Source organism: Amblyomma mixtum, chromosome 10 (genome assembly GCF_055824585.1).
Source record: "Amblyomma mixtum isolate Tamu chromosome 10, ASM5582458v1, whole genome shotgun sequence".
NCBI lineage: Eukaryota > Metazoa > Arthropoda > Arachnida > Ixodida > Ixodidae > Amblyomma > Amblyomma mixtum.
Window position 1 is genome coordinate 99,635,165 of NC_143021.1, and position 25,294 is coordinate 99,660,458.

The 25,294-nt window shown below is 44.8% G+C and overlaps 2 protein-coding genes across 2 annotated transcripts; one reads left to right on the top strand and one right to left on the bottom strand.

The window, feature by feature from the left end:
- Nucleotides 1-17,608: 17,608 nt before the first annotated feature.
- LOC149326524 (uncharacterized) lies at nt 17,609-20,981 on the top strand. The gene is made up of 4 exons (XM_089564603.1): nt 17,609-17,898; nt 17,984-18,122; nt 19,716-19,880; nt 20,943-20,981. The coding sequence occupies exons 1-4, from the start codon at nt 17,609-17,611 to the stop codon at nt 20,979-20,981; spliced, it is 633 nt and encodes a 210-aa protein (XP_089420729.1).
- A 389-nt stretch (nt 20,982-21,370) lies between these two features.
- LOC149326525 (uncharacterized) lies at nt 21,371-22,699 on the bottom strand. The gene is made up of 4 exons (XM_089564604.1): nt 22,232-22,699; nt 21,821-22,028; nt 21,475-21,722; nt 21,371-21,412 (listed from the first exon to the last, which is right to left on the bottom strand). Exons 1-4 carry the CDS (start codon nt 22,697-22,699, stop codon nt 21,371-21,373), a joined length of 966 nt encoding a protein of 321 aa, XP_089420730.1.
- Nucleotides 22,700-25,294: the final 2,595 nt, after the last annotated feature.

Sequence of the window (25,294 nt, forward strand, 5' to 3'; positions counted from 1 at the left end):
TGACGTCACGTCACGTGGTTTGGTGGCTGCCTGGCCGCGCCCAAGGGCTTAACTGAGTGATTGGAATGTGCAACGCATAAAAATAAAAACATCATTCTACCAAGCGAAATTAGCAAGGTTTAGAAACGATAGAGGTTGTAGACAATACTAAGATATTAGGAGTACATTTCAACAGCCGGCATGGTCACTTACTTCCATGCAAAGTTGAAATTGTCCTGTATAATTCTCTATTGCCGTAAAAGTATAATAATTCTCTCGTGCCGTAAAAGTATAATAATTCTCTATAAAAGTGTATAATTCTCTAGTGCCGTAAAAGTATCTGAAGTATATAGTGTTAGGCTGGCTAAAAGATATAAGAAGGACATGAACCAGAATTTGCAATGCGTGACACGGCACACCTTTCGCTAAATGTGCAAGCTTATCCTAGCCGACACAGCGAACTGTGGCATATTCCAACATGCCGCACAATATATGGTACATATAGGCTAGCAAACACTTTGCCATGTCTTTTAAGTGAGTTTTGTGCTGCAAAAGGTGATGTATCACGAGCATGCCGTAAAGTTATATAGGATATATGTGCTACTTTTTAGATTTCATTATGCCTGCACTGGTTCTTTATCGCTTTAGTTCCATAAAGTGTCGACCTGAGTTGAATAACCAAAGACCTGTTTTTCTATGAAGTGTATTTTTTCTGTTCCTTTTTTATCATCATTTTTTCTGTGCGCCTCATTCATTATTGTTTTTTGCCCAATGATGCACCAACCATTTCTAACCACAATTGCTTGCATTTTTGCGATGCAACTTGTGTTGGTGATTTGCATGTTACTTGCTGCCCTGCAATGTTAGAACCGAGTGGAATGTCAGCCAAAATTTCTGGCTTTTCGCATTGACTCTCTTCATGTGTATATCTAAATAAATAAATTGAATTGAATTGAAAACTGAGTTTCTTTGCGTACAGTTTTTTCAAGGACAGAAGCTGCAGTTTAATTTCTTCATTTATCTTATTTCCAGACTGAATTCGGAATTGCAGTGACAGAAGTTGTATCCTTAAATATACAAGCGAAAATGGATGCAAATGACACGTACTGCAAATTAAGTTAGGACAAAGAATAATAATTCAGTTAGAATTCACAACTAACCACTGAGCCTCCGCGGCGGCCAAAATTTCAAGAGGCGAAGCCAGACTGTCGTACTGACGAATACTGTGCACGAAAAAAAAGCGGCTGCCTATTTAGCACGTATATCAGCACGAAATATTGTGCAGAAGCACTGGCTTTTGGAGGGGGACACCACCTACGCGCACCTGCGCTTGAAAACCACACAACGAAGAAGCCAGTTATGCGCGCCTTCAACTTTTCATCTTCAGTGCCAGTGTACGGGGCGATAAGGACTAGCACAATGACGTCACCGGAGCGAGTAAAATCTCGCCGTACGGCTGGCACCACGCTGGGCTTCGGGAACACGCCTAGTACTTTTGTTATCGGCATGTTCATATTCGCAGCGCCGAGCGTTGGCATGCGCCGCACGTCACAGTGCTGATCTTTTTTTCGTCGTGACTATGGTCCAGTGCTGCGTTTCTGCAGCAGTGTTGTAAACGCCAACGCATATTGCTTTTGTGCCGTATTTCTGTCACAACGCTTCCCGCCAACGCATGCAGCGCACATCTGTCTGCCGCTACCACCGCATAACTCAAATCCTGATAATTTGTTTGAGAGTAGTATTAGTTAATGAAGAAGTGTATATGCAATTCACAGCGCGAGAGAGTGTTGCAGCTTAATCTCAGGCGAGTTCGGTGTCGACGATAACGTGGTGCCCTCGCACTGTGGCCAGGGAAGCTTATCTGTTCGCGACACCGCGGATTCCAAACCCAGTCGTGGATATTTATTTGATTTCTGTTAGTGGGGATGAAATATTCCAATTGGGTAATTCCGAGCAGGACCTCGCGATGTTTGGGTTCGTGCCAATTGAAAGAAAGAGTAAAAATAAATCGAGCATACGTTAACGAAATTCGAACCCGCGACGGCATGATCACATCTACTTCGCTGGCCACCACTTGATAGCACTAGGCTATCGCAGCAGCCGAACACCCACTTGTTAAACTGGAAGAGACTCTCGCGCGGTGTATTGCACATGTTATTATTCGTCAGCAAATAATAGCACCAAACTGATAAGCACGCTTTGAGCTACGCGGTGGTGGTGACCGTGAGGTATGTGCTGCATGCGTCGCAATGGACAACTTTGCGCCAGAAACATGTCATTAATAATTAAAACACTAGCGCATAACACTAGGAGAGATATAGACGGAGACAGGACGAGCGCTAAAGATCAACTGAGCATTTACTGCAACAAATAGGCACATAAAAGCACTTCGGTGGCGCATGCGCACACTGAGTCAGAAGGAGCACAAACTGATCAAAATGTGGCAAACTGCTCCTCAGATACATTTCTTCCGTCTTGAACAGGGCAAGTGAAGTGGGCAGAGATGAGGTGGGCAAGGAGGAAATGTATCTCAGAGCAGTTTACCCCATTTATTAGTTTGTGCTCCTTCTGATTTAGTGTGCGCATGTGCCACCGAAGTGCTTTTATGTACCCGTTTGTCGCAGTAAATCTTCAGTTGATTTTTAGCGCTCGTCCTGTCCCCTTCTATGTCTATGTCCTTGTTTTATGCGCTTGTCTTATAATTAATGATGACAAACCAACTAGCCCAGCTTTCCGCCTTGATTCTATTGAGAAAAATGCCACAAGAGCAAAACGGGTTGGCGTTTACAACACTGCTGGAGAAACGCTGCACTCCAGCATAGGCCGCCGTCGTAAATATACGCCAGGTGGAATTGACGATAAAAATGTCGAAAAAGCGTATACCGTCTCTCTGGGTCAGTGGACCACTCAGTTGAGCTTTCAAGTACGTGGCGGTAGTGTACACCTGCAAAAACTGTGCTTCCGCTGAATTTTTCTTGCCTGGCGATGCTAGACCGCCCGCGAACCAGATCTGGGCAAACCAGATCTGCGGACACTTGGGCCAGAATGTTGGTAGGCGGAGCTGGAGAACAGCGACGTCCCGTGGGCGCAAGGTAGCGTCAGGCGGAAGGTCGCCTGAGGGCGGTAGGTTGCTGGGGTCGGTCATGTCTTAGGCCGGAGTCACCACTGTTGAGGATTTGTGGGGGTCGCAGCGGAGCACCAGAGAGAGACGACCAGCGTGGCAGGCTTCTAGTTCCGAACTGCATGTGCCGGGCGTGCGCTCCGAGCACGCGCTGTCGTTCTTTATTTTCTTCTATCGCGGGAACGCCGAACTCAGCGCCTGCGCTTTATAGCGTCGCCGGGCGCTACAAGTATATATATGCTTATTTGACTTAGCACAAATCTATAATCATCGTGAACCCACACACACAGAGAAAAACAGAGAGAGAGAGAGAGAGAGAGAGAGAGAAACTGAAGGAATTCGGAGCACGCCCGCCAGTCCCGGCACGACGGAGTTGCACTCAAGTGTTTGTGTTCCTAAAGTCCGTAAAACTGGCAGCCTGGCCGGTGGCGCTGGTCTTTACGGACGGGTCCTCTGAGCTCAGTAGGGTCTCCCAGTCCTCCCAGGTCCTACATCGAAAGACCCTCCTCGAGGTTTACACTGTTGAATAACGCTTTCGCAGTACGCAATAGCGCCACCAAAAAATTCTGTCTTCCTCCATTATCTGCGCATTTGGTCTGGCTCGTAAGTTTGTTTTCATAAACTATTGTTTCCGGGCCTATGACTCCACCACCAATATAAATTTGAACATATGATTAAGAATAAGCTGGCATAACAGAATTTTAATTCGAAGGCGTTTTTAATGCACAAAATGCACTACTCAGATAGTTGTATATGGTGCCCAATTTTGGCAGCGACAGCTGACATCACTAATGAACAGATCTGCTTCAGAGAGCAAACCATTCACAGAGATTTCTTTGCAAATACCATTAAAAAAGCGATTGTTCTCCTAATTGTCCTGACACAAGAGAGATGTTTGCTCCCTAAGACTAAAGAAGAATAAATAAAACGTGGTAAACACCCTTTTTTTTCAGGTTCAAAAATTCGATTGGTCTCGTGTGCAAAGAAACAGCTCACTTTATTCTAATTTGAATACATTTAAATTTTTAAAGTACATAGCGTATGCAGGCACACTTGCATAAAATATTTCCTGTTTTTGACCTACGACATGAGGGCCGGATTTCGATCAGGTTTGATGCGAAAAGTGCCGTGCGCTAGAATATTTGCGCTTCTTCGTGTACGCCATAGCGTCGATGTCAATCAGGAGCAGGCTACTAAGGCATTCTTGAAACGCCTTAGTCATTCTTTCAATTAAAAAACAAATTCTTCAATAACTGGAGGCGGTGCAATAGGACGCTGCACCGGCGGAAGTGCGCTGCATGCAGTTCCCCATTCGCTTTGTTTTTATTTTTGCGCACCGGCAGTTTTTGTCAGTCAATTACCACACCTTCGAACATGGAATAATTCAAGTAAATCACCATTTTGTAAGCGACGGCGGCACCATGCCATTGCAGAAACACCAAAGCTAGTTTGTTTTGATCCTTACTGGTCGCCTAGCAACCAGTTCTTGCGGGGCAGGACTTGGGCGAATGGCTTCTCGGTTGAACTCTCTCCTTTGTTGCGGTTTATCGCGCATAGACTGCGTCACATGATATTCAACACATAACTCGCGCCTAGGCTCTGCTGTTCATGAAATCAGTTATACGTTCGCGTGAACTGGCTGCGAGAGCAGAACTGATCTCTTTTTAAGAGGTGAATTAATGACCACCGAAGGTTCTACATGCAATGTTTATATCTGCACTTGATTGCTCAGCCAATTTGCATCACTGCCGAGTGTGCGTAATGCAGCCACAAAGATTCGGCCTCCCAGACGCGCGCGCAGATCGCCACGTTGTCACATCATGATTTACTCCACCGGAGATACTTTTTATATTCTTTGATCTAAGTTTCGTCGACAATTTTAGCTCTTGTATAAGATATATTGATGTGCACCTAGCACGTGAGTTAGGTGCAGAATTCCTTTAAAGTGGTTGCTGTATACGCTAGGCATTCCTGCGGAAGGCTCGGAAAGACATGGCTAATTGTTGTCGGAGGAAATTTCTGTGGATATATGTATTTATTCCGCACTCCCTCCTGTTTGACTGGACCTCGTCTGAGCTATGCCCTCCCATGATTGATATCATGGAAGCTTCGCGTGGATTCCCGGTTAGACCGGTCCTCCTTTATTTCTCGTCAGATACAGAGAGGCTTTACCAAACTGCTAAGCAGCTTCCCGTCGCGGTTAAGTTTGTGAAAGCCACAACCTCAGAGGTATATTGTGAATTTAAAGATCAGTACGAAGGGATTCGTAGCAGCTGTGGTCGTTTATCAAAAACGCGTCCACTGCTTAGAATTCAGGAAAGGATAATATTTATACTGTTTTTCCGCCCTGCACCGGATAAGACTAAAATGGACATTTATAGCCTAATATTCATGGAGGTGAGACATCGGTGGGTGATCGACACTGACCTCAACAGTGACCTATACGAATATTTTGATTCTCCTTTCTGCCAACTTATCAGTGTTAGTGCAAGCGACATTAACGTTACTGAAGACCGCTACCAACGGTGTAAGACTTACCGGAGAGTAACTGCGTCTGAGGTCTTTCATCGCGATTCGGCAAGCAAACCCCGTTTCCCAAAAGGAGAGACGATTCGCGCTGTATTAGCCATTTATGGCAAGGTGCATGCAGACGTTAAGAAAATATCTGAAGCTTTGGCTTTGATTGATGGATACCGAAGCCTGAACAATACCTTGCACATAGAGAAAATGGGGCTTTGGCGAGATTTCAAATACAAGGTTATTGACTTAGTCCTCCTTCCTACTGGTAGCAGCATTTTATCAAGTGGAGACGTTTACCCATACGCGCAATATTCCCCTGTTCCGCTGTGCTTCTTCAGCCGGCGTAGGGTAAGCAACAGAATCACCTTTATGGATAGCTGGACATCATGCGCCTACTTATGCGTCGCTTTGGTTGGAGTCGCGTGTACAATAGGCGTCTTTACATTTACCCGCTGTCACCTTCTTTTTGGAAAGCAGCGAACGTTCCACGCGGGAAGCTATTTTTTGCTGCTTTCATGCTCACTTCTAGGACGGAGTCCTCCGACGTCTGCGGCTGGCTCTTTAATACATCGACACCTGGCAACTGCTTTCTGGGCCCTAGGCATGCTCGTTCTCAACAATTACATACAGTCCAGCATTACAGCCACCCGAAGCGTTCCGATTGTTTCAGGCAGTGTGAATTCCTTCCGGGAAATTGAGTCTCGAATTGAGGCAGGCCACGCTTGGCCTTGCTTGAGCATGGACTGGATTGGGTTCAATGAAGACGAATTAGAAGATAGTCGTCTGAAGGATTTCTTTCAAGTCATTTGGAATGCTGTGAAACAGTGCATTAGAAGTTGCAACTATGAAGCCGATATGCCCGTCTGTTACAAGAAGGTATGGGCGAGTTCATATGTTGCATTTTCTACGTGTAACGAGGAGGAAGTGTATGCGGCTGCACAGTGGAACTTGGCTCCTGGCGAGCATTTCACCACAGTGCATCAAGTACCAGCTATGCATGTTTTGAACCCACTGTGGTAAGTACTAATTTTCAAGTTGTGCCCTCATATCTGCTGTTCGAACTATCAGCAGGGCTTACTGTCAGTGGCGCATACCTATCTATTTTTCCAAATTCATTTAGCACCGTATGAAGGGGCCGACGCAGCCCATACATTAGAAGACACCTGTTTTCTCCCTATGACTGGCAGCAAGTCCTAGCGGGATGACGGGGGCACAGAGCCGGAAATAAAATTGTAAAGCTCTGCCTACTTTACAAGCAACAAAAGAAGCCGTTATGAACTCAGCATAGAAATTCAAAACCATAAACTGAGTGAATCATTTGTTACCATGCTTTCTATCACTGAGAATTGAAGTAGTTTCTGTGTTCTCTTCTCCTATAAATATTTATCGCCATCTTCCTTACAGCGAGCAACACCGCCACCTACTGCTTGCTATCACTGAACATGGACTAGCTTTTCCTCATCGCATTACGTCCGTGCCACAGGACGCAGGCAACAAGGATGAGCATGAACTGTTTGTCTTCTACTTTGTATTGTACTTGCTCGGCTGCGCATTATCGGCTGCAGCTCTGGTTGGAGAGCTCCTATCAAAATCTTCATGCCGAGAATCACTGCATAGCCTCTTCACCAAAACAGAGAAGTGAAGAATAATGAGTTTATTATGCTCTTACATAGTTAATATGTTTTTTTTTTCACGGGAACCACGTGCCTTATTTACAGACCAATGCTTATCAATTTGTCATAAAAATATTTATCGTTCCGTTATTACAGAAGCGTATTTCCTCTTTAGATAGTGTCCATATCACGTGACACGCACCGTCTTTTCAACTATTTTCCGGAGACGCCGAGCCTGCACTTTTTGTGACCCTGCATTGAAAAGTGTACCGGAGTTGATTACGTGTGTGTAGTAACCTGTAATTTTGTCACGAACGCATATTACACTGCTTGAAATACCCACACTGATGTGTAAACATTCGTTTTTCCGTTTTCAAGGTATTGAACCTAAGTATGTTGTAGTTAGCAAAGCACGGTACAGGTAAGCTGTGCGCCTTGCCATCACATGAGCACTACATTACATAATGAACCTGTTCAGATAGAGAAACGAAATTAATGATATGAAGCAAGCAACGAGGAAAAGTTTCACACTTGAGGTACGTACTTGTCTTTTCACCGCTACTGGGTAAGTTTTGCACTGGTGCCATTCCTATTTATGCAGGAGAGCCTATGTCACTCACAAAGAAAAACTTTTTTCGTGTTTTTTCATTGCTTTCAGTGCCGAGATTTTCCCCTGCAATGAAATCATTATTTCCGTTGAAGTTGTTAGAGCACAACACCAACACGCCCTAAGGGAATGCACCATGCACGCTAGACTCGTTTTGACGTACATTTAATAGCGTTGGTTACTCTTTCCTCTTTTATCACGTAAAGGAACGGTTAAGTCCTAGCTTTAGGTGTTAATGGGCTCTTGCATCTTCGAAAAACGTAGCGCGAAACACAAGACACAGGTAAGGTGAAGACAGGACACGAGCGCTATCACTGAACATGGACTAGCTTTTCCTCATCGCATTACGTCCGTGCCACAGGACGCAGGCAACAAGGATGAGCATGAACTGTTTGTCTTCTACTTTGTATTGTACTTGCTCGGCTGCGCATGTCCTGTCTTCACCTTACCTGTGTCTTGTGTTTCGCGCTACGTTTTTCGAAGATGCAATTGCTCTGACTAGCCCAGTTTAGCTTACTTGTGTTAATGGGCTGTTTATTGATTTCGACACACCGATGTTCCCTGCACATACGAGCAGCAATAACATTAAAAGAATATTACTGAGGACAGCGGTAGACCATAGAAATATTTTTGGGTGATACTACTATAGCTATCAGTCGGGAAGAATTTCTTCTAAATGACGAACAATCAAATGAGTTGATCTGTAACGCACCGCTTATAATGCGGTGTTGCTACATACTGTCTTGAGTTGACGGCGTCATTTACTAAGTCACTCAAAACTTATGTAAAACTTGGAACTACTAACCTCAATTAATAATTTTGCTTGTATTATTTTTGTTCAAAAAACTTGTCTTGACTTGGCTTGAACTAGTCTATGGGATGAGGTTTACAGAGCGGAGATAAACCGGCCACCACGCGGTTATCTGCCTAAAAAATGCTTATTAATCGAAGCGTCGCCTTATGTGTCGAAATCATTTTCGCACTTGATGCCAATACAGAAACTTGCTAAGATGCGCCTGCAAAAACCTGCTGCAGCATCCCGAGCAGGTCATAGGGAACGCAGTGTGCGCTATGTGCCGCGCTTTTTAAACTTCTTTTTACGTACCTTTCCCCGTTTTCATGGTATACTGTTTATTCCCACAGTTTAAGGAAAGTGTGGGACGAATATTATTAAGAACGACCTGGCACGACGTTGTGGAGTTCGCTGCACAAGCACGCCGCCCCTGACGTGGGCGTGTTGTCTGCGGTTACGTTCTACCACTCACCTTTCCACGCAGTACGAGAGCGAGTGCCCGAGGTGTGGAGACAAACCAACCCTATACCATGCCACATGGGCTTGCCAGAAAATAGACGAGCTAGCCATAATAGAAAACCCGAGTGGGGAACAGTGGGAGAGGATGCTATCCAGCGACATCCTGAAAGTCCAACAAGGACTAGTAAGGCGTGCACGCAAGGCAGCTATCGTCAACGGATCCCTGGACTAGGGTAACCGACCCTGAATACAAGATGGAAGACGCCATCCAAAGCCGCAAAAACCACTACGCGGTGGTTTTTACGCGGTGTTACAAGGAAGACTAAGTAATTAAAAAAAATAAGCTCGCGAGGTCAAATTGTTTTTTTTTTGCGCGAACTGATCAGGGGCCGTATCAGGCGCTATAAAAGGGGTTCCAAGTGTTTTTTAGGTAGATAACCAGCTAAAATTTCTTAACTAAACTTTCAGTTATTGCAGTTAGGTATCTGTAATTCGGAAATTGTAGACGATCATTAGTCAACCCGATATCAGTCGTTATGTTTACGAAAATGCAATTGCGCGCAGAACTATAGCGCTGAGAATCTCCGCGCTCCACACGCCCGCAACGGGCTCCGCGCGGCAGCTGGGTGCCGCGAAGTCAAGCCCCCATGCTGACGTCACTCACAGCTGGACACGTCACATGCACACCCCGCTTTATCTGCGGCTGGAAAGGAAAGTGGCTCGCTGTGGCCGCAGTCTGCGTGCAGCCTCGTCGCCCGCGAAATGGGACTGGTAATTACTGGAGCCCAGCTCGTGCGCCATGACATCTGAAAAAAAAAATTGGTTTGGTTTATGGGGTTTATCGTCCCGAAACGACTAAGGCTATGAGAGACGCCGTAGTGGAGGGCTCCGGAAATTTCGACCACCTGGGGTTCTTTAACGTGCATGTGTAGTCCAGCAGCCAGGAATAGCAAACACTTTTGGAGCGCGTTAGCATCGGCTATTTTATGCTTTCGCTATTCACATGGCTGCAGCCGCGTATGGCCATTTTTGGACCGCTGAGAAAGTAGACATGGTTATTGCATACCGGAACGTGGATGGAAACCTCATTTAGCCGCACGTCCGTACACTGCATGACACACTGGTCGTCGCGTACCATCACTTCCTTAGTTCAAAACGGTGTTCAACTGTTTGTTTACGCACCACCGGAGCGTTCCACCCTCAAAGAAGTTGACGGCACCGTGTAGTAAGCGAACATTTTGGCGCCAGCGTCTTGGCCAACGTTATCTAGAAGGCGTAGACAGCGAGAGAGAAGTAGCTGATGCATGTGCAGCCAAAGTCGCTTCAGTTTGGAGAGTGTTGTCTGAACATAAGCTATACCCGCATAACCTATCTCTACATCAGGTACTCACAGATAGCGACTTCCATCGGAGGCTGGCCTTCTGCAAATGTTGCCTCATCCAGTGTGACCAAGATGAATTCTTTTTAAATAATCTGCTTTGGAACAAAAAGACGCACTTCAAAGAGCTGCGTTAACTTACACAACGCGCACTACTGGTCAATAGGAGACCCCCACTGGCTGAGAGAACACACGCATGAGTGGCAATTCTCTATAAGTGTATGGCGAGTAAGTTTTCGCAGCCGCGTCTTTGGGCCATACTTTGTCGAAGGAAATGTGACGGCCAAGCGTTACACAGACTGCATTCAAAAGGATGTGGTTGCGGACTTCATATCGGAACTTCCACTCAGCGTTGTGCCTTCGATGTGGTACCAACACGATGGAGCGCCACCCCATTCGTCTTCTTGTGCTGTGCATTTTCTTGACATTAACTTTCGTTCGCAATCCATTGTGCGCCGCGGGCCCGTTTCTTGGCCACCGATGTCACCAGATTTCACCCCTTTGGGCTCTCTTCTTTGGGGTAATGTAAAAAGCGAAGTGTATCAAACTGCTTCAAAAAGCCTCAGCGAAACAACGTTCAGTGCGTTCATTCGTTCGTGCGTTGAGTGAAACATCGCGCGCAGTTATCTATTGGTATACAGGGCCACCCTTTTTAGCATTTTCTCTGAGCACCTCAGCGTTCCTAACAGAAATAAATGCTTCATGACTGCGGCCACAGTGTATGTTTGCCTATGTTTTGCGAAATAGATAACTAAACTCCACAGCGAAGTAGCCTTAGAACGTTGTCAAAAGCGACGTCGGGGGTATCACAGAGCAAAGCTTTTTGCACCGGTGAATGCATTCTCAGGATCGCAGGCCGCGGCCTCACTCTGCGCTCCTGATGACAAGTCATATTTATGCCGGAGAGGAGGCTTCAGCGGATGATGAACACGACGCCCGTAGCCGCTGTGTAGCACTTTGACAGTCTCTGGCTACGTTGGTGGCGGTTATGATGGCTGTGCTGTTTTAAGCATGAAATGCTTTTAGCTCCCGTTGTCGGCAGTGTGGTGACGTCACGCCGAGACCGAGAGCCATCATCCGGGCTCTGAAACGAGAACATCCGGTCACCGTACGAGACTTAACGAGATTTAACGAGACTCTCTAAGCCCTCCTACGCGACAGGCATGCAAGCGCCGGTTGGTCTCCAAACGAGTCACAAAAAATAACTGCTGCCAGTGCCTTCTCAATGTTTATCAAGATATCAGTCGCGCTGTGCGTTTGATAATGCACGGATTTATAATTTCCGATTTCTAATAACGCGGGCAAAAAACACATACATGCCATAAATTTCCTGTCCTCAAAAAACGTTGCGTTCAAAGGGCAAGGCATCGTGCCGAATGGGTGGTGGCATTCCTACCTTCCTGTAAGGTGCGGCTCGGGTGTCCACCGAGATGGCAGAGAATTACTGCGTAATTTCCTTTCCTCAAAAAGCGTCCCGTTCAAAGGACGAGGCATCACGCCGAACGGGTGGTGGCGTTCCGCGGACTGCCTGGCAGCGCTCCAACACGCTGTCGCGTTCCACTCCTAAAGGGGAAGCTTAAGAGTCATAAATTAGCAGTTTATTAGTATTTAGTCATTAATCAGTCATTACACACTAATCAGTAATTTGTTATTACTTCGTCATGAATTATGTGTGACGTAATCCAGTGGTAACATCACCAGTGTCACATACGCAAAGTGGTGCTGAAAACGCTTTCGCCTCTACGCACTTCGGACAGTTTCGAACGCGCTGCATATACATTCTTGTCAGGCCTGCGTCTCGTCGTGTCCGCGTGCGCTTCCCATTATGCCCGTAAACATTTCATGCTTATTCTACTCTCGGTTACGGGATAGGCAGAGTTTTTTTATCCTTGCCATTTTTATCATTGTTCTTTTGAAAAGTGATGTCACGGTCGCAACGGCAGGTTACCAAAGTTAAACATACTAAACCATTCATAGTATGTAATGATGATATAAACATGCTTGTTCATGTCGCTAATGACCCTGTTCAATTAAAACCACCGATTTATACTTTACGCTTTTTAGATTTGTTAGTGTTGCAGAAGAGTTTTCAGTTATTTTTTTTGCTAATTCGTAATAAAGATTTAATTAACTGGCAATTGGTCTCATTATACTGCGTGTGATTTTGTTTCAATATGAAAGCGTCAATGTGAGCGTTACGGGCGTGTTTATGTGAGTAGTACAACTGAGTTCTTGTGAGATTGATTTTTTTGAGGCTGATTTTTATTTTTTTTTCGTAATAAACAACTGTATTAAAGGAAACGGGTTTTTTGTCATAAAAATTTTCATATACTCTCAAAACACATATCATAAGGTATGGAGAGCGTGACTTTTCTTGTCTCCTAAAATCGCCTACACAGATACACGTGGCAGAAAACATCGAACCTATCTCCATCTTCACGTTTTTTCAGCAATTATATGGAAGCTAATGTTTCTAGCCTTAGCGTTAAGACTTTGTTCCCAGTTCAAATTTTAAACAAAAAATTTTGAGACATTGCTGAAAACCGATACGTTGTACAAAAGGCGCTAGAAAGAATACCCATGAGAGAAAACTCAAGTGAAATGCGCACAGAAACTTTCCCAGGGTGTTTTTCAGCCTATTCTTGAATCATCAGGGAAAATGGGCGTGTTTAGGATCTTAAAAGCTTTGGACTGATTCTTTATTCTTCAAAAGAAGTTTTCAAAAAAGCGAAAACTTTAAAAAAGATGACATTCCTGCAAGATGACTTTCGGATTTGTTCTTTTTCAATCTGCGGAACAGCTTTCGTTCCCATCCCAGCCCGTCACCTATTCATATAAGTCACCAGCAAGACAATAAGACAGGAACTTATTGTTTCCTTCAAATTTAACTCTTCTGTTTTACTTTTATTTTTGTTATTATTGATAAAATTCTATCTATAAGCCATGCGTGAGCCGTTCCTCCATAGAGGAAGCATACTACCATCCGCATTGGCGCGGGGGTTTTACCGCTCACATTACCATTTCACAATGTTTTCCTTGTGGAAGGCTAACTTTCACAAAACCAGAAAATAACTGCTTCTTAACGGGAAGGAATGGCTGGCTGCCGTATCAGTGACTATAAAAACTTGGCTGTAAATGTACGGCCGCCCATTTGTGTCGTTACAGACTATCGTACAATATGCTGGTTATCTTTCCTGGAAGATCTATCAGTAGCAATGCTTTGGCGGCCCCTTCGTTTACAGAAGTCAGACATTCGCGTACTATGTAGGTGTGTTCGTTATCGTCTGTCAGCACAGAAGCCAGCCCATTGAAATGGGCGAGGCATTCTCGAAATTTCCTCGGAAGCCTGCCGTTGCCAGAGTGGAGACTCGCACCCTTTGAAGCTGCCGTAAGGAAGCTTTTACTCCAGTCCTCACCATCATGTACGTATTAATAGGAAACTATGTTTTTGCTAAAAATAGTCATTATTTGGCCACCCGAAGAACTAACGAGGGCAGTCCACATCTCTTGCATCAAGTGCCTTGAGATCAGTTCGTTGGGTTCAACTTGTGTTTCTTGAGTTCTCACTGTGTCACTCAGGCAGCATAAAACCGCCATATAGATTGCATAAGGCTAATATTTAGTTCACCAAATAAGGTTTGCTGATCATTGCTCGTTGCGCTTAGCGCTCATATACGTCAGATCGTATATGAAATAAAAAATAATGCTGTGTGCAAAACCGCACAGGAAGGAAAAAGGCCTCTTCCATACCTGTCCAAACAGACCTCTCCGGTGCCAGCTGCGGCCACCCAATCCTCGCAAATTTCTTAATCTCATTTCCCCACTTAATTTTACTGCCAACCCCTGCTAGGCTTTCCTTCTCTCGGAATCCAGTCTTTTACCCTTAGGGACCGTCGCTTATCTTCATGCCCTGGCCAAGCCCAGTTCTTCCTCTTGATTTCGGCTAGGATGCAATTAACACGTGCTTGATACGTAGCCAACTCTACCCTCTTTCTGTCTCTCAACGTCATACAAATCATTTATCTTTCCATAGCCAGCTGCGCTTAATTTGAAGAATTTTCCTTAGCCTCGAATTTTTTGTCCTATTGGTGAGTACCGCTAAGATACAGCTGTTATATACTTTTCACTTGAGCGATACTGGTAAACTATCGTTCATGCTCTGAGAAAACCTGTCAATTGCGCTCCATACTATTCTTACTCTTCTAGTTCTTTCTCTCTGCTGATTCGTATCTGCAAGTAGACGTAACACCTGAATACATCCAGCACCTCATTTTCATTTGTAAACTCCTGTTCCCGTACAAGACTATAAATATTGCTGTGGTTTTCAGCATATAATTTTGGACCCGCAATACAGCTACACAAGTCTAACTCATTGATCTTGTTTTGGAATTCAAATCCTGATAAATATAGCAAGCCAATGTCATCAGAGAATCACAGATTACTAAGGTACTTGCCATAGACTCTTATCCCCAACACTTCCCTTTTATACTGTTTGGTTTGGTTTATTAGGGTTTAGCGCCAAAAGCTACTCAGGCTATGAGGGACGCCGTAGTAAAGGGCTCCGGAAATTTCGACCATCTGGGGTTCTTTATCGTGCACTGACATCGCACAGTACACGGGACTCTAGAATTTCACCTCCATCGAAATTCGGCCGCCGCGGCCGAGACCGAACCCTTTTATGCTGTGTGTCTCTGTATGAAGCCGCGAGAATTTAAAGAGCGACTCTTCACGGATATCTATCAGTAAGAATTTTTTGGGGTTTCGCAGAAGATGAGTTATGGCAAGTCAATGTTCGAATCTCACCGTCTGCGCGCCTCTGCTCTCCTGTCTTCACTTTCTGCATGCTGAAAGGTCGATGCTCTACCGCTCTACAGTCATCAGTGAGTGGTATCATTCAGTTTTTAAGGCATGCCATTTCTTTTGCACATTTATCACATCTGCGTGTTTTACCGAAAGTTTTCGTATGCATCAGAAAAAAGCACCTCAAAATAATATTCCTCTTTCAAAGCTGAATGTAAATATTACTAGAAAGGACATATGCAAAAGTTATGGTTACATCACCACCACGTTAAGTTACCATGACGGCCTACACTGCTGTTTTTATTGTGGCTGTTGGTCTACCAAAGACCTGCTCCTAAAAATGGCGTAGCTCGTGGAGAGTGCATGCGTGCCAAGCCAAGCCAGGGGGTGGTGCAGAGCTAATTGGAGCTCCGTGCATACGTAGTGCACTTCTTGCACGCAACAGAAGAACCATATACACTTGATGAAAAAAAATATTGGATGGAGCACTTGGGCTCTGCGTTCACGGTACGAAGGGGTAGCGTAATGGTTTAATTACGACACCTGACAATCCTCACATCCCTCCTGGCTCAGTGGTGCAGCGGTTAAGCGATGCGCCACTGTCCTGCGACGGCAGGTGCTTCCAGTGGCAAGCCTTGTGTAAACAGGTTGCTCTTCCCGGGCGAACAACTACTAATTTAACTGACGGCTGCAATGGGGGCGAGTTTCCTCACTATCCGGTGGAAGGTTGTGAAGACGCCGCAAGGGTACGTCACCAAGGTTGCTCACCCGTCTCCTACGGTGCTCTCTGAAGAGCACCTGCCAGTGCCATCCAGGTGCTCTGCAACAGCCATGCAACATACGCAACGCGTGAAAGGAGCGAGAGGCCGAGAGTGAAAAAAGTCGTCGGAAAGGGCTCACCAGTTCTCGCTCATGATTTTCGGTTATCTGGTGGATGTAGAAGTGTGTTGTTTGTCTCAGTTCAGTTGTTCGAAACACATTATAGGGATTTGTGAGTTTTTGCTCTTCTTAGGTGTTCGAGAGCTGCTTTAAGAAATTCAACAGCAGTCTTATTGCCACCAGCCTATTAACTGTTCTGCCTTCAGGAAATACCACTCTAAGCGACGCTGTCGAAAGACATCTCCAGAGGCCACTCATATGAGTCTCGTGCTCAAACAAAAAGTATTGGTGTACTCCTGCAATGCGTTGTGCCTCAATGGCACGGCTCGAGTGTATCAGGTGACGCCAAGATACGCATTTTGTGCTGCCTGACAGGCGTTTAGGCACTGTCAGTGTGTAATCTATGCAGGAGAGTGGATGCAGCATAATAATGCTGTTTTGAGCTTGTTTTCAACTCTGTCTACTGCAGTGTCACCTTCAACAACTTAACAAGTACATTATATTTTTTGTGAAGTTCTTCCTCGGAGTTCAGGTTTACTAGCGCATCTTTGTTTGCTTGGCTACCGGAACTTTTCTTTCAGTACTAAGCTTATAAGAAGGCGTCCGCTACGGAGCCATAAAAACTCATTCATTTGATAAACATCACTGTCATGCCTGCACAAACAGCGGTGGCACAGCTGGCCCAGCTTGAGTACAGGCAATAGTGTACTTGTTCCAGCTCCTCCTTACTGCAGTACTACTGAACTCGTCTCCTTCATTCGTGTTGCAGTGTTGCTGATTGGTTTACCAGGATGCTGGTTCCACCAGCGCTAGTCCCAGTGCTCCCTCGAAGGGAAGCTACCTGCGCACTTGTCACAGGTAAACAGCACGCGTTCAACAACATCCGCTGCAATTAAATAGCGAACAACAGAAATCTACAGACAAAATATTATAACAAATGTTCTGTCAAATCAGTATTCGAGGATAACAACCGGGATGTGTTAGTACCCCTTTACCTCAGCTTTAGAATGGTAATAGCGAGTGACAGACCGCAGACTGCGCTCCAGCAAATCGCACATTTATCACAAATAGTTAGGCAGCCAAAGGAGCGAGGGCGCTCTGTGTTAACGTCTTTTAGAGGGTGATGAAAATAAAGAATTCCTCGCTTTTCTTTGTTATCACTCATTCAAGCGGTGACGATCTCTGCGAAACTGCTGCTCTCAGGATTTACAGATATCTTCCCTGAGGAGTTCTGTCATGTGCGCAAGCAGAAAGGGGGGGGGGGGGGGGGAATACTCATTAGAGAGTTTTAGCTGAGCATTTTTACGGCCAGCGGAACGGAGCGGACGAGCGCGGACGCCACTGCGCATGCGCAGTGCGCTGGGGCGGCGAGCGCGTTTACGGCGCCCCGCTGGGAGGCCTTCCTCAGCGGAGCGCGCGAGCGTGCGTAAGCGCGCGCGGGCGTGTATGGGTATTCAAGATGGCGGCCGCCAGCACGACCGCTGGCAACGCTGTTTCGTCGGTTACGACCGCGGCGCAGGCCCGTTTGCAAGCCAAGAATCCTCGCAAATGCTTTACTCCATATGAAGACATTTGTATTCTGCGGGAAGTAGCAGCAACCAGGCCTTTTGGCGACGAGATTAAATGGATATTAGTGATCACGAACCTGAAGAAAGTGATCGACAGAGACCTCACGCTGCGTGGTGTGAAGGACAGGGTTGATCTTCTTCTGGGATACTGGAGGCAACAGGATACGAAGAATTTGAAGAAGTAAGTTCTGTTTGCGTATACTGCTAAAACAGTTGTTCACTATCGTTCACTTGTTTATGAGACGTGTGTATTTTGCCATATTCAGGTCGGGCACGGAAGAGGAATACGCGGAAAAGGAACAGATCCTGCAGGATTTGTCAGATTATGCCCGCACTGTTAACTATGAGCCCCGAATATTTCCGCGAAGCGGGGGCATTGTTGTTAACAGAAAGAGGCAGCAACTGGCAAGCAACTGCACTGCCTCCGTGAAGAGGACCGCGATTGACGCGGGAACAAGTAGCAGTAATTCGGCGCAGGAAGAGGCTGCTTACTGCAGGGATTCTGCGGCGGTGGCTTCCCAGAGTTGCGTGTTAGGAGCAGTGGATGGTAAGTTTTGACATGTGTGGGTCCGTGTCGCGTGTTTGTGCTTTTGATCTTCGGCACGGAAATTAGAAAATGCATGCAGAACTTGGAACATGTTATGGGTGTTCTCGCGCTAAGCGTTTCTACAAATGAACCACTGCAATACGAAATGTAACTAATAATGTAGAAAAAGAACGCACAAAAGGGTTAAGGTTTCTTATAATAGTTTTAAGTGTACTTCAGTCAATGCCTGATTAACAAGAGCTAACTTGCCCTCAATAACTCAATGCAATCATGTCAGCAGATTGAAGTTCTTATTTCAATAAATAATGTACACTGCAAAACCGATCCATGAAACTATCTCCTTTTCAACTGGTTACGCTACTAGACAAAGGCATGTTCCATATCAGCCGCGTAGTAACTGTTATATGTATTCCTTTTCTCCAAGAATGGTGACTGACTAGAATAACCTGAGTTACCTGAAGTGCTCCAGTCGTCACTATTATTTGCTTCCATCATTCTATGGCATGTAGGAAATGGATATTTTTCTTTTTATGCTTTAACTTGTGAATTTTTACTTGTTTTGTCATTGCACTGTCTGGTGTATTGTTATTTTTCGCCATCTCGTTAAAATTCCAAAATGTGGCATTTCAGTATCTACGAACAAATAAAATAATTCCTAGATTGTTGCTACTGTAGATTTGCAAGATATTTAAAGGTAAAAATATATACCCCAATACTAATAGAAAGTAAGCCAGCTTAAGGCAGTGGTTCAGAAGGCGACATGTAATGATCATACTTACTATCAATCAACTTGGCGGCACCTTGTGCATTATCAATAGTGAAAAAAAAAGCGCACTGGAGCCTGAAATGCACATTTAGGGACAGCAGAGGACCCATGTGTTATTCAGAATGTTGGCCGCTTATACGCACGTTGACAACACGACACAGCAATGCAAGTGATTGTAATTATGGTATTGATTAGCCTTCAGTTTATTTACAAAGCATGAGAGGAGGAGGCTCAAAAGGACCTCCTGTACAGGATTTGATAAATAAAAAGTAACAACAACCCCTGCCTTTAATTATAAAAACTACATAAATGCTCAAAATACGCATTGATTAGAGCGAACAAGCAAGATCATTGTTTTAATTTAACCCTGAGAATACAGATAAAAATATATGCATGAACAAGAGCAGTGGTAATTTGATAAGCAAAACAAAGTCTGGATTGCAACAATAACAATGCAGTACTCAACATGAAATGCAATATAATACTGAGAAGGAAAATTATTATGACATCCGTAGATCTTATTCTCGACTGCTGAGGCTTGTAAAAATTAATAGTCAGATGTGAGTGTTTATTTTCACATGGATCCAGTTGCGGGAAAAGGTGCTATCGGACTGACTGCTATGTTTTTCTCTCTCCATTTTTATTCTTTGTTGATGCATTAGAGTCACAATCTCGTGCTGCTCAGGCCCTCCTCAGCATATACAACCCAGATCCTCCAGTAACCCCATCTGCTGCTGCTTCTGATGGAGAGGTTGAGGAGCACCAGGAAGAGCAAGCTTCTCAAACAGCAAATGACCATCAGCCGCTGCCCCAAGTCGCTGCAGGACAGCCACACCAGCAGTCGACGACTGTGACTGGACAAGATCTGTGCCAACCTGCAGCTAGGCGACAACTCCTGCCTCTCATTACTACAGGCGAGATTTCAAGAACTGTTTATGCATTCACATGCGTAGTCAGTGTCAAAAATCTCTGGATAGCTAACAAAGAAATTTATACACATTGCCTGCACATTGTTCAACAACTACAATAATTCCAGTACCACAGATTACTGGCATTAGTTTCTTTTTCCTCGGCACAAATGTAGTCTTGTCTTGGTGGATAGTAAGGAAGCAACCATATAGTTTGCTCACACATCCAGAGACATTTTTTCTGAACTCTGCAAGATAAAATGACGTGCACAGAGCTAAAAACACAAGCTTTAAAGCCGCCTTTAGTGTTTATGCATTTAGCACTGAAGAGACATTTCAAGAGAAACTCTGTTCTTTCTTTCTTTTCTCATATTTTCAGACACAGACAAAGAGGTGACGGGGGTAAAGGTGATGACAGAACACCTAACAAAAGCTCCAACCCCTTACACAATTTTTTTATAAAACAAGATAAGACAAAGTTTGGCCCATGGCTTATATATTGGCTAACAACAGAGAATTAGATGTTGCATAGCGACATGTTAACACTTGCAGATACACATTAAAAGAGCTATACACATTCGGAACATGATTGCAAGGCAATTACAGCATAACAACATCCAGTCATAGTTGAAAAGTGAAAACGAAAAAAGAAAAAAAGAGATTTCTAAATGTTCTACTCTTCTTGCTATGGGTTCTTTTTTCCATTTGTGTGCAAATTAGTACTTCAACACTGATTTCATAAAAATCAGTCAGCTTCAGTTGTGGAATGCCAATTCATTATGTTTTGTGGAAAAATGCAATGCTGACTTTTGTGCTTTAGTAGATGCTGTGACATGAATTATTTTTTTTATTCGAGACGTTTTTCACAAGGCATAAGCTGAGAAAGGGGGGAATGGAATTCAGGAGATAGAAAGTTAAAAGAAGGAGTAAAGTCCAGTTTCACAAAGGTTGTCGCAGAGGTATGAATTAAATTTAAAAATAGCCTTCTGTGCCTGTCTTTGCAGGAGCCAGAGGACTACAACATATGGGCCTCCAGCTGCTGACCATGCGTGAGACGCACGAATATGAAATACGCCTGAAGGAGATGGAAATTGAGAAAGAAAAGATGAAAATTGAAAATGCAAAAGTGGAAAATGAGGCACGGCGACTCGCTCTTGAGGAGCGGAAGCTGGATCTAGAAGAAAAAAAACACCAGCTTGAAGTCTCTCGCCATGAAAGAGAGCATGAAAAACTACTTGAAAGCCTTCAGAAAATGATCAACGCGCAAAGCCAAGCAATTTTTCACTTTTTGAATAAAAATACGTGACTCCTGTGCTAAGTGTTTCCGTTTAGGCTGTATTTTAGGATAAGGTTTTGCAAAAGCTCAGATTTCGGAATATGTCTGGTTTGCTAGAACTACAGAGGAGTGAGGTAAGCTTCAAGACCTGGTGGATCAAGTCCGAAATATTGCGATACCTGGGCACTGTATAAACAGGTATGGCAGTTTGCAAGAAGAGCACTCGCTTTGTAGATTCGGGGCAAGTTCTGGAGGTACATCTTTTGGTTGTTCTTAAAGTCTACAAAAGCAAACAGCCCTGCAATTTTACCGAAACCCCACTCCACGACCTGCCTCACACTACTCATAGCCTTATTAAATTCGCACTGCTCCGGAGTCAAGGATGCACCGCCATAGGGCTTGAGCAGAAGGGGCCGCAGTGGGTAGGCAGGGTCTCCATAAATGCAGTAATCATGCCCTTGAACAAGCTTTTCCAGTTTAGAGTACACTTTGCTGATCCCAAAGTTACCTGAAAGAGTAAAAAAAAAATAGTATTATATGACTCAGCAGCGCTTGGTTAGGACAGCGTGGCTCATTTGTTTTTGCTGAAGTTGGTTATTCACTCACCAGCATCATATTTACTGCCGGGATACGACCCATCCAATTGGCAAATGATTCCATTGGGGCACATTATGGCTTGATACTTCAGGGCATGGAATCGTTTGTGGCCGCTGAAATAAAGTTTTTGGTCCCTTGAGGGTCGGCAAATTGCCCGTGCTGTGCCATCGATGAAAGCCCAGCAGTTCATCAGAGGGGCTCCTTTGGAATGAATGGCCTGAAAGAACAAACAAGTGGGTTCAAAATTTCTACAAATTGATCTGTGATCCTAGTTATGATGTACAGCCCCGCCGTGCTGGCGCAGTGGTTAGGGCGCTCTACTAATGTGCCTGAGGATGCGGGATCGAATCTCGGCCAAGGCGGCCGTTTTTCCTAGCCTGAGTAGGTTTCAAACCTAATTATGATGTATTAGCCACTTACCTGCGAGAATTTCTGCAGTGTGTCGATGTTGAGCCAGCTGTGATTATTTACGTCATCCAGCAAGTGAAAGAAACATTCGGCGATGTGCCGGAGAACTTGATTTGCCAAGGAGGACATCGTCGAACTGTGCCGCCCGAAAAGGTCCTCGAGATCCATTAACCGGTTTGGATAAGCCAGCCGTCTAAGCGTTATGCACAGAGCCTCGTCGCCAGGTACTGAAACCCTCTGCGGGGTTACCACATGTTCGGGGATGCGCAAGGCCACCCTTAGTCGCCGCACACCATCCTTTTCAAAACGAAAATAGGTCCTGAAAACACCACTGTCCATCGCGTCAATGTTGAGAAGTCCACGTACGGAAAGTGGGTCACGGCGCGTCTGTCCAAACACTTCCAGGCACAACAAATCTTCTATCTCGGACCATTTAAGTCTCGACAGGAGTAGCGGATCTTGCAATATGCTTTTCGGCATCTTGGAAACGGATATAAGCTGAGCAGAAACAACTAAAAAAGCGCGCGAAAGAACAACTGACCTGGCGGTTAGCACTTGGCTTCATTTTCGTAGCGTCGCAGTCGTAAACATTTTTTCTAACACAAATATTCCTCTACTGCATTCAAAACACCCCTATTTTAAACTAATATAGAGAAAACAAAAGAAAATTACATTTATTCCGCAGTTATAGCATAACAAAAACAAGCGCGACGCGTATTCATATTACGCTAGCTCCAATTCTGACGACGAGATGGCTCAACAGAGCGCGCCGATCTTTTCCGCTCGGGCGGGTTCCGGACCCGCCGAGCTAAAAGTCTTTTCTCGCTCGACGCCCCGCTGGTGTATCCGCTGGGCCGCTCAGCGCCGCTGGCCGCAAACCGCTCGGCTAAAAGTCTCTACTAGCTCCAGATGGTAGTTTACGCCGTTTGCGGATGGAACGCGGTGCGCAGCTGCTATACAGGTTACAATGGAGGAATCCAGGTCCAATGCTCATCGTCCCGGAGGCGACAGTTGCACGTATTTATTTTGAAAATATCAAGAAGTGCGTGTGGACGAGAGACCCGCTAATAAAATTCTATCAAAATGAAACACTCCCAGAATTTCGCCGCCTTTTCGTTTAAGGTGTACACATGTGTGCAGAGTGCACGGAATCGAAACTTGTTATAGCGCAGCTACTAAGCGGCCGTTTCTTGGTTGACTCGCGTCTCCGCCATCGGCGGAACCGAGCCAAACATTTATTAAATAAAAGAATACAAAGCGTTTGCGCGACTTAGATTCGAACCAGCGGCGGCGCGAATCCACCAGCTTCTCTGGCCACTGCACGAGAGGACTCTGCCATTGCCACAGTTTTTTTCTTTACTGAATTGAAATCAAACTGGCTAACTCACCAAATGTTTTACGTATCATCTTCATCATCAGCCCCACTACGAACACTGCAAGGCGAAGGCCTCTTCCTTGTCTCTCCAATTAACACTGTCCTTCGCCCGCTGTGGCCACCCTAGCCCTGCAAACTTATTACAATCTAATCTGCCGACCTAACTTCCTGCCGCCCCCTGCCACTCTTGCCTTCTCTTAGAATCCACTCCGTTACCCTTAAGGACCAATAGTTTCTAGCTTTCCCAACAAGATTCCCTTAGCAAGCCCGTTTATTCCTCGTCATTTTGATGAGGATGTCATTACCACGTCTTTGATCCCTTGCCCACTTTGCTCTCTTCATGGCACTCAAAACTACACAAATCATACATCTTTCCGTATCTCGTTTCATTGTCCCTAACTTAAGTTGAACCCTCTTTGTTAGCCTCCACAATTTTGCCCCATAGGTGAGTACCGGTGACATACAGCTGCTCTTACTTTTCTCTTGAGGGATATTGGTAACCTGCATTCGTGACCTCAAAGAACCTGGCATATGCGCCCACCTCGCGGTTCCCTTTCGAGACTGTTGAATATTACTTTGGTTTTCTGAATGTTAATTTTTATACCCACCTTTCTGCGTTCCCTAACTCATTGCCCATGCTTTCCAGTTCATCTTCTAGGTGACTTAGACACAATATGTCACCAGCGTACTTTTTAGGTATTCTCCACTAATTCTCGTCCGCAACTGTTCCCAATTCAGGCCTCGAAACACCTCCTGTAAATAGGCAGTGAATAGCATCCGCAAGATCGTATCTCCCTGCCTAACACCCTTTCTTACTATAGTTTTATTGCTGACTTTATGAAGGACTATGGCACCTGTGCATTCGTTAGAGATATCTTCCAGTATTTTCACATAAAACTCATTTGCACACTGGTTCCGCAATGCCTGGATGACAGCTGAGATTTCCACTGAGTCAAATGCTTTCTCGTAACCAATGAAAGCTATACATAGGGGTTGGGGATATTCTGAGCATTTCTCTATCATCTGATTGATATTGGGAATAAGGTCTATTGTCGAGTACCCTATACGAAAGCCTGCCTGATCATTTGGTGGATAGAAATCTAAGGTTGCTGCTATTCTATTTGTGATTAAATTAGCAAATATCTTGCAGATGCCCTCGCGCCATAAAAATTCACTATCATCTGTACATACCTTGTAGGCGACGGGCAGTAAGCTGATCAGTCTAAAATTTTTCAAGGCGTAGACGTCTCCTTATCAATTAAGATATAGTTAGTTTTCTTAAAATTTTTCTTTTTCTTTTTATTTCTTTCTTACTTACATTACGCAAATCAAGTAAGAGGAAGCAAAAGGTAGTTTCGCACCTGAGAATGGCCTGCTCTTCCTAAACATTGAAACATACTTAAACACTAAAACACTGTATTGCATTCATTAGGACTTATACATTGTGAGTAGCATAGAAAGTATAGCTATGCTCGAGGTCATAAGGCACTGGTCTACAGTGTGGCTAGTTTTTCTCGCTCAACCTACCCTCTGTTCTTCAAGAGTTCGGCAGTTACCATATACTCACCAGCTGCGTGTCCCTTTACATTGCTCATAAGGCTTTCTTTTCCTCCTATGTAGCTGCTGGTGGGATGTCCCATTTCTACGCGCTCCTGCAACTCTCATTAACGTTCTGATTACATTGGCGGCTGGATAGATAT